A 16,754-nucleotide genomic window follows, 5' to 3' on the forward strand; every position below is an offset into this window, starting at 1 on the left:
TCTTACAGTCACATCACAATAAACAGCAGTTTGGGATTACAGTAAAGAGCAGTGAAGGTACTTTACTTCTGAACCGAGAACTACAACTCTTTTTTTTAGTTCACATTTCATATTGTAATCCTTCATATGTGACCCCATCTGTGAAATCACAGCTAAAGTCATGTTTTTACTACATAAAGTCATTCTATATAATGTAATGGACATTCTTTGAAAATATTACCTTGATATCCTTGATATTTCAACTGAGTAAGGCCATGTCGAAAAGCTGTGAAATCAAACTTTGATGCTCCAACTCTTATAATTAGATTATGAGACTTTAGCCTAGATTGCATGAAATCACATTATTGCAGAAGTATGTTTCAAGCCTCAGAACGTCGTGTTACTGAAAAGATGGCAATAAACATTGTAAGAGATGTTGCAGGGGAAAGGGGAAAAAACGTTTTTCTGCAATTTCTTCTTGCCTGTGGAAAGATATTATCGTTTCTCTCAAAAGATTATCTTTGCTATAAAACTCTGCGTGTCTGTCAGCTAGTGCTATGCCATGCACCGTTATCACACACTGAATGTCTGAGATGAAAGTTTTAGGCTCAATCATCAAATATTCTCTTGAAATCTAAAAACTTTTTTGATAAGTTGGAAAGCTTTTGGAGACTGCGATTGCTGATCATTCATCTAACAGCTTTCAACCTGATAAAGTGTTTCTGAAATTACCTTGTCCGGCTTCTCCCCATGTGAGCCCGCAGATCTCCCAAGTTTCAGTGCATTAGAGTGGAGGCATGTAGTGTTTGGAAAGGCCTGATTCTTATTCATAAAGGGTATTAAAGGTATTAGAGCCTTTTTGGACATTTTAAAGCTGCATGTCCTGCTGTTTATAAAACAACCAAGAATTGCACTAAATGTCAACTCACTTTAAACTCAAATTCCCATGTTGGTCATATAATTTGGTGCAGGAGAGAAATAAGTAAAAAATGAAGAAAGAGGAACATGAACCAATATGAGGCCGTAATTTCTGCACCTAACACGATTCCCAAATAATTACATTACGTTGGTGTCAGATTTGATTTTTTTTTGTTTTGTTTTAATCTAATATTGGTTTCAGCCATGTTGACATCATTATGTGTCATGTAATCTCTTGACTGGTTCATGATCTTTAAACTTTTGCACCCACTGTAATAACCATGATGGGATTCCGCCCATTAGGCACTGTAATGTAATGTAATGTTGACATTTCAGTGTTGATGATCCAGAGGTGATCCAATGCGCATTACTCTGTAACAAGAGTGTATTTACACTAAGATCTTTGAGTCTATTCATCACACAACAGATTTAGTGGGGCGGCCATCATGTAAGTGTAAAGCAGTGATGTATGTGTGAACTTTAACAACACACTACATCAACAGAAAGCCAGTCCACCTGGGACTTCTTGGTAAATGTTGTGACTTGCTGATGTAAAAGTGTGCACACTATTTGTAGAGAGTGTCACTAAAAACCTTATCTTGTTTAATTGTGTTATTCTTAGCACTTACCATACATCACAGAGAGTGCGTATGAAACATTTAATAGTAGAAATGCATATGTGTTTTTAAGTTTATTTTTCGTATACTGTAGATGATCAATCTTGATCCCTATTCCACACATACAAGAGGCAGCAGATCTCATCTCAGGCCGGGTGGGCCTTCGCCACGGCCCATAAACTATACATTCATCAAGCACACAAACAAAGACCACCGTGTTTTTCATTCATTGTTTGTTTATCCCCTTTGTCCGCCTTTCTCAGTAAAAAATCCCAAAACAAAAAAGCTCACTTTCTCCTTCCTCCCCATTTCAGGTCCGGAATGTTCCAGGAACTTCACCTCCAACAATGGAGTCATCAAGTCTCCTGGTTTTCCGGAGAAGTACCCCAACAACCTGGACTGCACCTTCATGATCTTCGCCCCCAAGATGTCGGAAATCGTTCTGGAGTTCGAGAGCTTTGAGCTAGAGCCGGACACGCAGCCGCCCGCCGGAGTGTTTTGCCGCTACGATCGCCTAGAGATTTGGGACGGATTCCCCGGAGGTGAGTCATCGGAGAACCAAACAGGAAAATCAATGTATGAAACAAAGGACCAGATGATGTTTGAGCACTCCATTTTAAATAATTACAGTTCAAAGACACAGAAACAATAAAGTTTGATGATTCACAACAGAAACGGGGATATACAAATAATAACATTTCTGAAGAATAACAGTTCCCAGGGCATTGCTGTGTTGTAATGTTGCTTTGTGATTGTTGTGGTCATTGTTAGGTAGTTACCTACTGGCCCAAGTCAAAACATCTCACACCTTAGTCTTTATTATAGACTACAGTAGCTAGATATAGCTTGTGTCCCGCTATCAATGTTTTATCATTTCGCAAGTAATGACACACTTCTCAACAAGCAGCATGTTATATGGTATCTTTCATTTCATTAAAACTTAAAAAAAAACTTGCAAGCACCAATACTTACAAAAACTACCACTAACAAACCTAAGACACTGGTCAAAACAGAAGTCAATGGGTGAGTCTTGTGAAATTGGCCTTTAACATACTAGCCAGTCACTGTTTTTGAACAACAACGTAGTATGATTGATCTCTAGGGGAGAATAGGCGCCTTGCCCCAAAACTGATATTGGTTTCATAAGCAAAACAAACATTCCTAAGTATGGACAAAAGTCTTATTTAGACTCACACAAATACTCTTATCACATATGCACATGTGATTTTGCTGTAGAAGAACAAGGAATCTTTTTAAAGGTTTTGTTTTTTTAAAGCATGTTGCCAGAAGCTTCCTATCCTCCAAATAGTTGTAGTTTAATATTACCCAGTTAATAGTTTTTCTTTTCCATGTTTGTTTTCTGGACACAACACTGCGGTTTTTCCCTGTACAAGTGGGGGACTCTGGAATGCAGACTGTTGTCATAACTACACCCAAAATATTCTTCAAGATAATTACTTTTTTGTGCGTTCATGTGTGTATTTGGACTGCAGAAACAAATTCAACAGCCCAACAGGCAGATTCCTGCTCAAAACGGGAAGGAAGTCTGCGAGGAGCAGAGGTCTCATTCTGTTTCCACTTTATTATCGACTTTTCTGTGTCTCGCTAGAGTAGAGAAGACAAGAAAAATAATCATTTACTTTAAGTGTTATGATGTTGCAAACTTTGTAGATCACTTCAAATGGAGATATGGAAGGAAGTCTTCATAACTGAGTGAAGTGTTTATTATGGGCAGGTCCAGATGAACTTCATTTTCCGTGCAGATTTTGAGGGTGTGGCGTTCTTCGGTAAAACAGATTGAAACACGATGAACTATGTGAAACTGTACTGAGAGTGCGATGCTTTGTAAATGGCAGGAGTTCCTGCAAAGTTCTGCAAGGGCAGATTCTGTCTGACCCTGAGGAAAAACACAGACACTGGGCCAGAGTTTGTTTGCTTTGTCAGAGACTCTGAAGCCATCTGTTAAGAAATCTGCAATAAAAAACTCACTACCGCCAATCTTGCACGGATCCAGAGAAAGGGCTGAGAGGCTGGCACCAAACAAGGCTTTGAAGGAGCGGCCTTGGTGCTCAAGGGCCTTGATGTTACTTGTCTCTACAGTTCAGACACAAGCTGCATTACCTGTGGAGCCACACCAATCAATAGTGCATTAGTGTGGAAAGGCTGCGAGGCATGAGACAGAGGCTTCTATGACTTCAATCCACTGCCAAAAACCCCCCAGCCCACCCTTCCATCACCCGCTGGCCGCCCACTTCTCCGACATGCAGGATGGCTTCATGGAGAGGCTTTTTAAAATTTCATAGCCTTGTTGAGTCATGCAGATAATCCGAATGGTTAACCGCACCCAGAACCTTCTCAATACACAAGCACACATACATTTATATACTTTTGAATGAATCTGGAGATTAATAACGTTAATATAAGACAGCAGATCTTAACCATTTATACACAAACAGGCAGTTATGTTTCTTCTCTTTTGGACTGTAATGGATGCCAGTGACTCTTTATGAGGATCCAATCACATTGCTCATCTTCAGAGACCTTGGGAGCAAATTCTCATTCTTCATAATTATTTTATTTATGTTGCCCACTCTCAATCCTTTTCAATATCTTTCTTTACTCCCCCTCTTGACTCATTCTTATAGGACTATTTTCGAATAAAAGTCTATTATCATTTACTTGCCCTTGTGTTTTCCAAATTGAAAAAGAAGGCGTTCAATGTTAGTTACTCATCAGTTACCATTCAAGGCAACTTGTGATTGGTTGTCCGGTCTCACACTCCATTGTTTCACACTGTATACCTTTGGCACTGCAATTTGCCATTAACCTTAGTGTTTCAAAGACGTTTTGCTGTGTAAAAGTGGACACCATCCTTTTAGAATCGTGTGAAAGGGTTAAACTTGGCCCTAACCTGGGGTTAAAAAAGACATTAACCCAAGGATATGCGAAGTGTGAAAAGAGCCTTTTTCTTTGTATTTCTCAACACAGCTTCTATACATTTACTTTTCTCGGCTGAATATATGGCATACATCTCCCTTTACTGCATCGGTTATGTTCAGTTCCTTCTTTATTGTTCCTTCTAACTCCTACACTTTTTTTCTTTTAAAGTGGCTTTTAGGAAGTCACATCAGAGTGGCCCTGGAATGAACAATAAGTGCTGGAATTTATGACCGCCACAGAAAACAGTAGCCCAAGGTCACAGAGACAAACAGTCACTGCCTGTTTCATTTCCATTAATAACGAGGTGTAGGAAATATGTTCTGGTCTTTTAGCAAAGTTATACAAGGTCGATCGTCAATATTCTTTAAAAGCTGAAGTTCATATTCAATCAATTACAGAATGATTTAAAATCATTACAAAAGTATGTCTGTGTATCACATCTCTCTTTGCTTTTTCTCTTTCTACAGTTGGTCCATATGTTGGCAGATATTGTGGTCAGAATACCCCTGGTCGCATTATTTCCTACACTGGAATCTTGGCTTTGACAATCAACACAGATAGCGCTATTGCTAAAGAGGGATTCTCCGCTAACTTCACTGTATTGGAAAGGACAGTCCCAGATGGTAAGTCATTACTGCAATGGTTATTGTGTACTAAGCTTTAGGTGACTTTTAGATGGTCTACTAGGTCAAGACCCATTCAAGAATCCAGCATGGACCAGTTACAAATCATGCAGAACTATCAATCACATAGCTTTTTTACTGGATAAAGAGTGACATATTAAATTCAGTTTAGATTAATAATTTTGACCTTATTCTTTAAATCTATTCCCCATTAATGCTACGAATTACGTTATATTTCAGCTTACAGAACAAGGTGTGTACAACCTTCATGCCGGCTCACGCTCAAGAATATTTTTAGTGTGTTCTCAGCAGGGGCTTTGCCGAGCAGTCGCAGTCTATCAATTATTTATCGCCTCCATAAATTTACATTCAGTGGCCACTTCTCTCACAGCACAACATGTTTACCACTATATTGTTCTCTGCAGGAAAGGAAGGAGATCAGATATTGGCAATAAGTCTTTATGCTTAGGATTTTTTCAAGTATGACTCCGAGAACAGCCACAGATTTATGGTCTTGACCGAACATTGACGGATGCCAGATGTTAACAGACTCAAGATCTGGTTGTTTTCAGTCATTGTTCTGAAGAACAAAAGGGTGGAGAGCGAACAGATGACTTAATAGAGAGACCGGGAGATAAAACAGAGCAGGGGAGAATGAATGATCAGGTGGACGGCGTGTTAAGATGTAGTGGAGCTACAAGATTAAAGGATTAAAAAGAAAGATACACATGAGAAATAATTAAAGACACAATGCTAAGTGTTGTAACGATATGGTATGCTGGCAGAAACTGTGGTTATCATGTTAAATTTGGTTATCAAAATTAGCTAGTTTTTTTTAGTTTATCACGACCTCTCTCACGTGACAATTTCTGTACAGTTTCATAGCATCACTCGACGCTCTCCGCTGAGCCTCATTTAAGTTGCATTCAAGCTTATATGCGGACGTGCGCGTCGCGAATGTGCCTCCACAAACTGCAAGTCTGGAAAATAACTGTTATGGTGTTCCTGGTTCTCAACCTGTGGATGTTTTTATCGCTAAAAGAAAGTTTGGGAACTTACAGCAAAGCACAGGTGACAACAGGTTTACTCGAGATGACGCAAGCTAGCACGAAAGTAAAGCTAATCTTTTTACACTAAAGTGATGACGCTGGTAGTGACGATTCTCTCAGACCAGTCAGTGATCTACAGTGTTTTTCGCGTCACATTTTGGTATCAGCTCAGGTCGCTTGGAACCCCAACTGAGGTGGTACTAAAAACGTATCGGGTATTACGTACTGTACCCAGTGGAAAAGCCCCCAAAAGTAAGCTGACCCGACTCAAACCTTTGGGTACTATGTGATGGAAAAACACCATAAGTCACCTTTATAACGTAAAGGACATTTTGTGAAAACAAGTTAATATTGACATTCTTGGATAATTTTTATTTGATGCAATGGATTCTGGGATATCTGCATAGGATACGTGCAATGCTGCACTGAGTTTTTTTCATGATTAAAAATCTTAATATTGAGTACTGGAAACCTCCATTTAATGCCCTAAAATGTCTAAGTAGGGATATATCTGAGGTTTAAAACAGATCTAAAGTCCTAGTATAAATAAACAGTGACTATTGTCTCTACAAAACAGATGCATTCTCCATCTGGTACATGTGTTTAAGCCTGCATATTTGGCCCATGCCGTTTGTGTATGCGTATCTGACCCACATGCTCTACACCTTTCTCTGTAAATATTAGTGAACGTGAGCTCACCCTGTTTTCCATGCATGTCTTTTCTTTACAAAGCTACAGTTGTGTTTGCGTGTCCGCGTTTGTTTGGTACCTGTGACCTCTCGTAAATAAATTACAACGTCTTCTGCTTCAGTCTCAAAAAGTCCCCATCCTGCGGTGTCTCGGGGCCCTAAATTTTGTGCCGAAGCATCTGGATGAAGACCCTCAGGGGTCAGAGCGTGAACTCTGCTTGTCTCAGACACACGGCCAGCATGCCTCAGGACCACTGCCTCATAACATCACAAAACAATCAGGAGTAGGTCCATCCTGGGTGGCAAGGCATGCGGGGTGACATACGCCCCTTGTTTCTCACCTCTAAAAACACAGACACTCTGTGGGCGTCTCTGACTTTCCATTTCTCAAATGTCGACCCTGGAAAAAAATGCCGTTTCAACTGCCCAAAGGAAATCTTCCAAAGGCATTTGTTTTATGTACCTCATGACTCTTGATGCTGGACTTAAGAGCTTAACCTGAATGTTTTATGAATAAAGCTTTACTGTACCTCTTAATGTGGTACACTTCCCACAGTGCTTCCATTAAATTGTTCTTTTCCTGTAAGAAGTGAGACGGAAAGAGGAGTATGTATGTGTTATTCTGGTGCCAAGATATGGAAACTCATGGCACTTTGTTGCTAAGTGGCCTATTTCCAAGAGGAAGGCCTTAGTTGGGGTTATGATCTGATGTATTCTAAATTTAGATCATAAAATGACATTTTAATGGGGCATTTTTTTCTCTTTCTCTCTCTCTCTCTCTCTCAGACTTTGACTGCACTGAGCCCCTAGGCATGGAAACCGGTGAAATCCATTCGGACCAGATTGCGGCTTCGTCCCAGTACAATCCAAGCTGGTCTCCGGAACGTTCTAGACTCAACAACCCAGAGAATGGTTGGACCCCCGCTGAGGACACGAACAAGGAATGGATTCAGGTACTGCAAGATTGACGCGCTCTGGCACACATATAGATCTATCATTAATGAGTAATGGAAGAGGGATTCGTCCTTCACAGAGAAAAAGCACAGCTGCAGTAATTTTTGAAGAACAGAGAAGCAGCAAACCCGCAGACGAAACGTTTAAAACTTTAAAACTCTCCACACTTTTGAGTTCTGAGTTTGAAACTTTCTTCAACTAGAGTCCAAGTTAAACTTGATCCAGCAGTTTCGTTCTTGCTACTGGCCTGTCGTCTTCTATCAAAGGCCAGCAGCCACAACTGTTGAATTTTTTGCCTTTGTGGCTAGCCATGAAATCAGCAAAACCGGTTCACTCCGGTCTAATGGATTGTTCTGCCATTATTTACTCCCCTTCATGTCGTTCCCAATTTGGATGATTTGGAATCCAAACAGAAATGGCAGAATATTAATGCTTCTCTTTTGCATACAATAAAAGTAAACAGGCACGTATAAAAAAGCAACTTTTTATATTTGCGTGAACCATTCTGCACATTCTTCTCCACACATCATTTGTGCACGTCTATTTCGGTCCACAGATCTGTGAGAAAGTCTGGCTAGCAGTCATTGTGTTGATTACACGAACATTGCAGCACCTCAACAGGCCGTTTATGCATGTCAGGGGTTTGTCTGTGACCCAAACCCCAGGGGCACCCTTAGAACCCAGACTTGTTTTATCATCTTTGCCTGACTGGAAAGTTTGGACCAAACCGTCCCCTCAGGAGGCTAATAACAGACATGACCCACATCCAAGTATTTGCTAGGGGAGGTCTGTTAAGCAGATTTTCTGTATTGCTATGAAAATATTGTCACAGTGTCTCTGTGTTCTAATTCAGGGCATAATTAAATTAGCGAAAGGCTCCTCCCACCACCAACAACCCCCCAAAAAACATGATGTTTAACAGTTTGTTTCACTGTGGAGGTAGGCATGCACTTTATAAACACTTTATGCCACATTTCTTTATTTGGAAGAGCCTTGATTTTAACTAGATAAGCATTTTGAGTCTAGTCTTTTAATCTAGTCTATATCTTTAAATAATAGTGTCTTTCTTGCAACAGATTTGTTTAGATGGGCTTATTAAGATTATAGATCACTAGTTTTTGTCAATGAGGTATCGATTGAGATTGTTGTTTAGTACAATGAACCATACAATGATTGGTCTCTGCTCATTTTGCACATCATCACTTCAAATGAAAGACCATAGTCTAATGACAAATTTATTATATGCTAACCATTTCAGCTCATATCAAACCCCAAAGGAATCATCAGTAGTGAAACATTCTGCATCTGTTTGCATCAGATGAGTTTTTTTTTACTGGAGGCCTGAAGAGAAACAGAGTAATATTTCACTTCTAGCACCCAAACCAATCGGTTCCACATCATTTCACACTTGCCACTTCATTTTTTATTCAGGATAATTAAGTAGACTTTGCAAATGTTCACCCTCTTGGCTTACTGAACTTGTTTAGTCATTTTATATTAATGAAACTCTAAATGACTTGCCTCCCACCATGCAGTATTGAGGAGAAGAGAGCACAATTTCGCAACCGCTTTGAATTCTCTAAAGAGTATTGATTAGAGGAAGGGTACTTTTAGTTGGCAAAATTTCAGCAAATCAAACGTATTCTGTTTCAGCCCTCCTGGGCCATGCCCTCATGAATCCCTTTCCGCCAATCAGATGTCAAAGTTGAACCTCGCACATCTGTTTCCAAGGGAACAAAGGCGGATCCCTACCGAGGATGAATGATTTATAATTTGGAGACGTCCTGCTCTCTTTTTCTCCCTCTCTCTCGCGTGCCCAGCACTTGTGGAGGAGTTTAATTATAACAAGCGTTATTAAAAGAGTGGAATTCTTCATTTTGCTTTCATTAAGCAACACGAGCCTCCACAATGGTCTTTCTCCATCTAATGGCACAGTCCACTTGGCACGCACGTCTTGGCACTCGGTCCTGCGTCCTCCAACGCATATTATCAGTTCATTATTTATTACATTTACACTCTCATGTCATTTACAGCAGACACTTATATTATTCATGAAAGGTTTTCCCTGTTAAATATCACTGTTTCTTGTAGAAGGTTGTAGTTTTTGTAGTGGCTGTAGCTCAGTTAGTGGAGCAAAGACCGGGTTCGATTTCCAGTAAACACGTGTATAGCATAAATTGAAAATGTATATAAGAAGTTCGCTTGACCTGATTTTGCCAAGTGAGAGATGTCCCCAGGGGAAAATATTGTGTTAACCCAAGGGCAACATTTTTGTAAATAAAACCTAAACCCACCCCAAACCCCAACCCTGGTATAGAAGCAGCTAATCATGGTTGTAAGCTTAAACTTGAAAACTTATTAAACTTGTAAACTTATTTCTGAAGTCAACATAATGTTGGACATTAACCACTTGGCAAAATCAGGAAAGCCTAAAAGTTCAGATGCAAAACCCTCTAAGTGTGTCTAACATTTTGCTTGTAAATAAGCATTTTTTATCAGGCGGTTTAGTAGTGAAGGTTATAAGTAAATAATTAAAATGCTGTATTTTCAAAAATGTCACTTTAGTCATTTTGTTGGTATTTAACAAATCTGACTGTTTTTCACTGCAAAACCCTCTAAGTGCATGCAAGCTTGTAAAATTGGAGAAACTTAACCACATACTAGGGGGCGCTGTGATCCATGTGGCTGAATGTGATCCACGGTCGTTTTGCGAAGTGTCATTCATACAATAAATTTTTCGTGCACTTAGAGGACTTTGCTGTGAAATTGTCGTTTAGCGAATTCTGCCAACGGAGTGGTATTTCTGAATGGCTAAATGTTGGGATTAAGCGGATTTGAAGCGAAGGTATTTAATGAACATCTAGTACATGCCGAGAGCATCTGGATAATATCACATTTTTGACAGAGGTGGCGTTTAGCAACTTTTGCATCTGTGCTCCTCATATCATGTAATGCACTGTAAGTCGCTTTGTATAAAAGCATCTGCAAAATGCATAAATGTAAAAGTCAGTGTAGGTTTTTCACCCAGAAGGTGTAAAAAAGACAGCATATGTCATGCATCCTAATCCTTCTAAAAATTAAAATCAGGCACTAATGCTCCCAGCTTGGCACTTCTCATAATTAATCTGAGGTCAGGAAATCTTAAGCTGAGCTAATAAGCTGCAATGTCTACTGTAGTATGCCTCTCTTTGTCTATTTGTACCATGCTGGCTTCCTTCAGGGGCTATTTAAACATATGATGGAAGAAAGTGAGCTTCTGCCCATGAAGACTTCCAGTATACTGTGTTTATGGATATGGCCTGGTTTCAATCGGAAGACCATTGTTAAAGCGTGACGCTAGGGGATATTTCCATCTGTACAACAGATTTTGAATCTAACATATGCAGACTTCCGATTTATAGAAACCGTAACCAATGCTGTGAGGGATCTTATGGAAGACTCATTTTCTGTCCCATGGAGAGCCTGGCGTAAAAAAGAAGGGATATTTCAATGTTAACGCAACATACTGCAAGTGATGCAATAAATGCGAGCTCATCCACTCGAACACCAGCCGATGATCAGAGAGCTTTTATGAATTATGCAATATGATCTAAGAAATAGTCAACCGTCAATACTTAAAAAAAGTTTCTCCTGTCTAGCAGGTTCAATAGGTTCAATAGGAGTCGCTCATTACAGATCATGTTTTGTTTCATTAATCGCAGCCTAACAATCATTCTTGTCCACTGGTCTACCAAAACACGTCAACCATTTGCATTTATGCATTAGTGCTTTGAATACACAGCGGTTCATTTAGGCACCTGCTGCATACGTCTATCCTGCTGTTCAGCTAAATGGTTTGATCAGGGGTTGATTCACATAGACGTGAGTGCCTGACTTCTTTAGCGTGGCAGGAGATGATGTTTGCCTTTATCTTGTTCATTAAAGAACCTCTGACAAGAGGCCAGAGCGTCCAGAACAATAAGGTCGATGTTTATAAATCCACGACTATGGAGTGCCAGCCAGGTTTTGTGTCAGCCAGTTTAACATAAAAGCCATCAACTTGATTGATGGAGGTGAAACGGGAATGTGCAAGGTCTGTAGATGAAAACAATGATTGAGCCACCACCCCACCCTTTTATTTTTACCCGCCGTGCCAATGCCTTCAGACGCCGACCTATTTCACTACAAAAACAGGTCAGAGTTCCATTGCCATCAAGCAGGCACTAATTACAGACTTCCTCTGAGAAAACATTTCTCTCAGGCACTTTAGACACATTTGGTTTTATCTATGAAGGTTGAATGGAAAGGGGAAATAGCCAGAACGTGAAAACTTGGGAGTGAAATGTCGCTCCCTGTAACAGAGCGCTTTCCTGTTTTCTTTCGCATGTCATCTCCATGTGTTTTCTATTAGCGATGGTCATCTAGACGCTGCCACGTCCCCTCTCCATTGTTTTACTTCATTTTTCTTCAATTAAGAAATAAGGCGTTGCTATTTTGAGAATACGCTGTTCTCCTGCCAGCTGATGAGTAATTAGACAGTGGGAATGTAATTAACATGAGAGTCTCTACTGACAAAGCCTGCAGAGCTGGTGTCAAGCTAGGCCACCCTGCCAGCAGCGCACCTGCGATAGGTACATTCTTGCATTGATGTAAACCATCTTCACTGCCTAAGTTACTAGACACAATCTAATGGCAGTTTTTACTATTTTACAAGGTAGCTAATTTGCAAGAATTCCTACGATCTCATATGTTTAAATACGATCTGTTTTTGAACTTTGGGCTTCATTATTGCTTTCCAGTAGCGGCTCGTGACTGCTTTTCCGAAGGGGGGAAATTTAAAATATGTGTTTGGAGTGTCATGTGTGTTGCTCGTGTTTTTAAAATATGTGTTTGTTGCGTCATGTGAACCATGCGCGTGATGTGTTTCGTCAAAATAAGTGCTGCTGCACATGCATCAAAACCGTTTATGATAAAAGAGACGCTCACGTGCACAAAATACACGCAAGACACTCCCTTAACAGTAAACTCTGATAATGCATTAGATTATGCGAGTATCTGGCGTCTCTTTTATCATAAACCCTTTAGACGCATCTGCAGCAGGCACTTATTTTGACAAGACACGTGATGCACATAGGATCTCTCGACACGATGAACACATATTTTGAAATTAGGAACCACGCACATGACGGGCTACATACATTTTTGATTAACTTTGAATCGTGCGCCCTCGAAAAAAACCGGCCGTCACTGTTGCTTTCTTTCTAAATATGTTAGGATTTTGTACGCTTTTCCCTGTATGAATTTTAACAGACACCTTGTAAAATACAAATTCCTTTGAGATCAAGCGGATTATTAATACATTTTTAAATGTATTTAAGTTATGTTGTTTGATATTAAGAAGACCACTGACATACATTACATTTATACATTTGGTAGATTCCTTCATCTAAACGACTTTTGTCAATGTATGTTTGTCAAATTTTACTTGTAGATCAAACTATTGACCTTTGCACTGCTAACGCAATGCTTTAAAGTGCCAATTGAGCTAAATTAATGTAAATTTTGTTTTAATGGCAAATGGGAAAATCATATTAAAGTCGTGCGAGGGCGGGGCCGGGAAAAGATCGCAGGGAATAGCAAATAGCAACACGACCCAACTTCCAACGATCCAATCAATCCTCGAAGGACAAATTCAAGTCCCACCCTCCTTTTTTTCCATGTCATAAGCCCTTTTACTTGGATATACGTCACGACTGGGAAAATAATACTTTTTACGTTTCATTTAAAGACGTTTTATTTTTGCCCCCACTTAACTTTTCTTTATGAAAAAAAAACTGAAGCCAAAACGTTATTTACTAATTTTAAACTCTATTTATGTTTTTATAATCGTTCTGAATTTTATCTCTAACAAAATTCCTTCACAAAAATGCAATTATTTCAGCTTTTTGCTAAAAAATATATTTTTAAAGACACATACCCATATTTAAGAGTTTATAGTTTATTATTATTTGTTTGAAAGCAAAGAGTCTGTTTTTTCATTTGATATATTTGTATGTTTATATATTTTTAGAAGAAAATTGTCCTGGAAGGCATTTTGTGAAACTTTTGTGAAAATTACAAACAATGTTGCCGGGCAACTTTTCAAAAAATGGCTGGCGGCGAATGAGTTAATAAGTGGTTTGAGTTTCTCTCTCTGACGAAAAAAAGAAAATGATCAACACTCAACCCCAATGTTTTTAAAATAATAATAATAATAAAAATCACTAGAAGTGCTAAAAATATCACAGGCCAAAATTCCGGCAGGTAAATTGGGTGATGAATGGGAAGTCTTGGAGGAGCCTATAGATCTCTCAGCTGGCAGTAATGCAATTTTCATGAAAATGTGAATTAATTATACCTGTAGTTAATGGAATTTTAGAGAAGCTTTCAGAGCAGCCAGGTGTCGTGAGATGGACTGGTGGGAGGAAGCCGCGGTTTGATGGATGAAGTAGAACTTTGCCCCGTGAAACCTGCCGGCCCACATTTGTGTTTGCTTTGACTGGGCCGTCGCGCATCTGTCTGCTCAATGTCTTAGTTCCTCTCGGCTAACCCGCAACAGATGGCGCCTACAGTAGATACCCAAGAGTAGGCGTGCTTTTAATGATTGACCAATTTGTGGGTTTTTGTTGTCTGTCTTTAAAAAATAAAAGATGAAATAAGAAAGTCGACAGATTGCAAAGAAAAATCTAGTCACATGAGGGACACTCGGGAAATGTAGAAATGAAGAACCGGAACTTACAATGGCTTTTTGGGGAAAATGAACATTAGCATGAACACCATTTTTTTCTATATTTCAATTATTTTTCTTTTAATCCAAACTTGATCCATGAAAGAGCAACCTCTGAGCAATAAACTCAGTTTCCAACACAGTTATCTTCCCATTGTTAAAACAGCCATCAGTTTCCATTATAAGCCCATTCTAAGATAAACAGTACTGTAAGGTTTAGGAAATCACCATATATGCTTGACGCTTGTTTTTTTTACATAATTAGCATGAGAAGCGTCAGTGAGTGTTTGACAGATTAGATTTATTCTCTTCTATGCAGGCCCAAGGCAAAGCATGAATTGTTTCTTCCAACACACACACCGGCTGTAATGTAATAACAACACACACTCTTTCTAAATTGAATTAGCTCTAAAATATCTAAGCTGAGGTCCATATTTCACAGATGGACTGTGAGGAAAACACGTACCAGAACTTTCCCATGACAGAGTTATAAAACTTTAAAACCCTATGCTTGGATTATTAACATAATTATCAATGTGTTTTATATGATTTCATTTACCAGAATTAGATATGCGTGATGTCATTGGAGGGGGTGTTGATGTATTTGTCTTTCGAGTGGCATGAGTCCAGATTCTCCCTCTCTTACATAACCCCAGACATCAAAAATAGGTATAAATAAGGAACCGAGTAAAAAAGAAACGCGCACAGTTTGCAGAGTCAGCGTGGTTTAAGAACACTTTGTTCTCAAGGGATGCATAGATTCCCGTTTTGACTTTCTCATGGCTGCTTTCAAGGCTGGACTGATTGTTTTAAACCTGCAAAGTCACACCAGTGACTTATATTGTACGACTACTCAGTCTTAAGTTGGCCTGTTCTTTCTCAAATGCCTAATGTGGTTTGTAAAAATGATAGAATACCTCATTGTTTTTGTTCGGGTGGTCATAATATTTCAGATGAAATACCCACAGTCTGGTTAAACTGACTCATTTCCTTATAAGGAAGTGTGATACGGTTTTGGAAAGAGCTTTTTTTCTTGCGGCAAGAATATGGAGTCTGTCAGTCAGGGAGTTCCCATGAGGAACGGGGGCTTTCCCTTAATCTCTTGTTTTCACTGTATCCATTTAGCCTAATACCTACTGGATTGATTTTAAAGTTAAAGGAGCAACACTTTGTATTTATTGTACACGTCTTGTTCATACAATAAATCTCACAAAATATGTAAATTTTCCAAGCTCACTTGCCCTATTTTCCTCTTTCTCTGTTTGAAGCAGAAAGTCATTAATAACTCATGAGGCACTCATTTGTCCTGATCTGTGATCAGCTGATGTGAGTGAAACTGATCCAGTCTGTCTCTTCTTTAGCCAGGTTTTATGATCTCAGATGTTTGGCTGCTCTGCAGCTCTCATCTTTTGCCATGTATATTTTAGCATGTCCAGAGAATCAGTGCTAAGACTCGATCTGACGACCTCATTTTTTAATATTGGTAATATTGGACGGTGAATTATCCTGCAGATGGTGCACAGTTAGGAAACTAACTTCTCATCTCATATAATAGGTTTGTTCTGCTCTTCTTTATTAACCAATGGTAGTTAGTGGTGATTTAATGTACGGCTGCAACAATTAATTGCGTGTCCCATTAAAAATGCTTCTGAAATCGATTCAGAATCGATTCGGTGTTTCATGCACAGCTTGTGCCTGTACAACGGCATTTTGGTCAGTAGGAAGTCCTTATCAACCTAAAATCATTATAAGTCAGAGTCGTTTATAACGTGCATTTAAGAAGGAACACTCGTTAAACAAACTCTCATTAAAAATATTCTTTATTATCATGAAAATACCAAAAAAAATTTGAAGAACAGCTATATGGGCCATGTCCCTAGTGGTGCACTTCATGTGGACTTTCGGTCTCGTGGACTTAAATTGCGCATGCTTGCTTAGTCTATGAGTCTGTAGGGTGTCCCATCTGTCATTTTTACACTTTAAAGTGTGCTCATCAGCGCCCCCTTTTCCCCGTTGATGCGGTCTCTGAGGAAGCCCGCACTGCAGCAGGCTTCGTGCATTTTACCAACCCAGAAGTCCTTGCAAAAGAGCAATCAGACCAATCCGACGGAAGGGAGGAGTTCGGACAACTTCCCTTCCTATTTCCAGCGTGACGCTCGAGTCTGTCCCAAAATACAACTCCGGTGCACCCACATAGAATCGCATCAAGGTTCCCTTAAGTTTGGACCCTATGATGTCAT

The 16,754-nt window shown here is 39.5% G+C and overlaps 1 protein-coding gene across 5 annotated transcripts in view; it reads left to right on the plus strand.

The window, feature by feature from the left end:
* Positions 1–16,754, plus strand: part of nrp1a (neuropilin 1a) — a 64,857-nt gene that overhangs the window by 27,191 nt on the left and 20,912 nt on the right. For all 5 annotated transcript variants that reach the window (XM_073864181.1, XM_073864180.1, XM_073864182.1 and 2 more), the window contains 3 exons: positions 1,829–2,056; positions 4,922–5,077; positions 7,602–7,768. In XM_073864181.1, the coding sequence (XP_073720282.1) occupies positions 1,829–2,056; positions 4,922–5,077; positions 7,602–7,768 (551 nt within the window). The remainder of the gene's footprint in view (positions 1–1,828; positions 2,057–4,921; positions 5,078–7,601; positions 7,769–16,754) is intronic.

The sequence above is a fragment of the Misgurnus anguillicaudatus genome, chromosome 25 (genome assembly GCF_027580225.2).
Source record: "Misgurnus anguillicaudatus chromosome 25, ASM2758022v2, whole genome shotgun sequence".
NCBI classification, from domain to species: domain Eukaryota; kingdom Metazoa; phylum Chordata; class Actinopteri; order Cypriniformes; family Cobitidae; genus Misgurnus; species Misgurnus anguillicaudatus.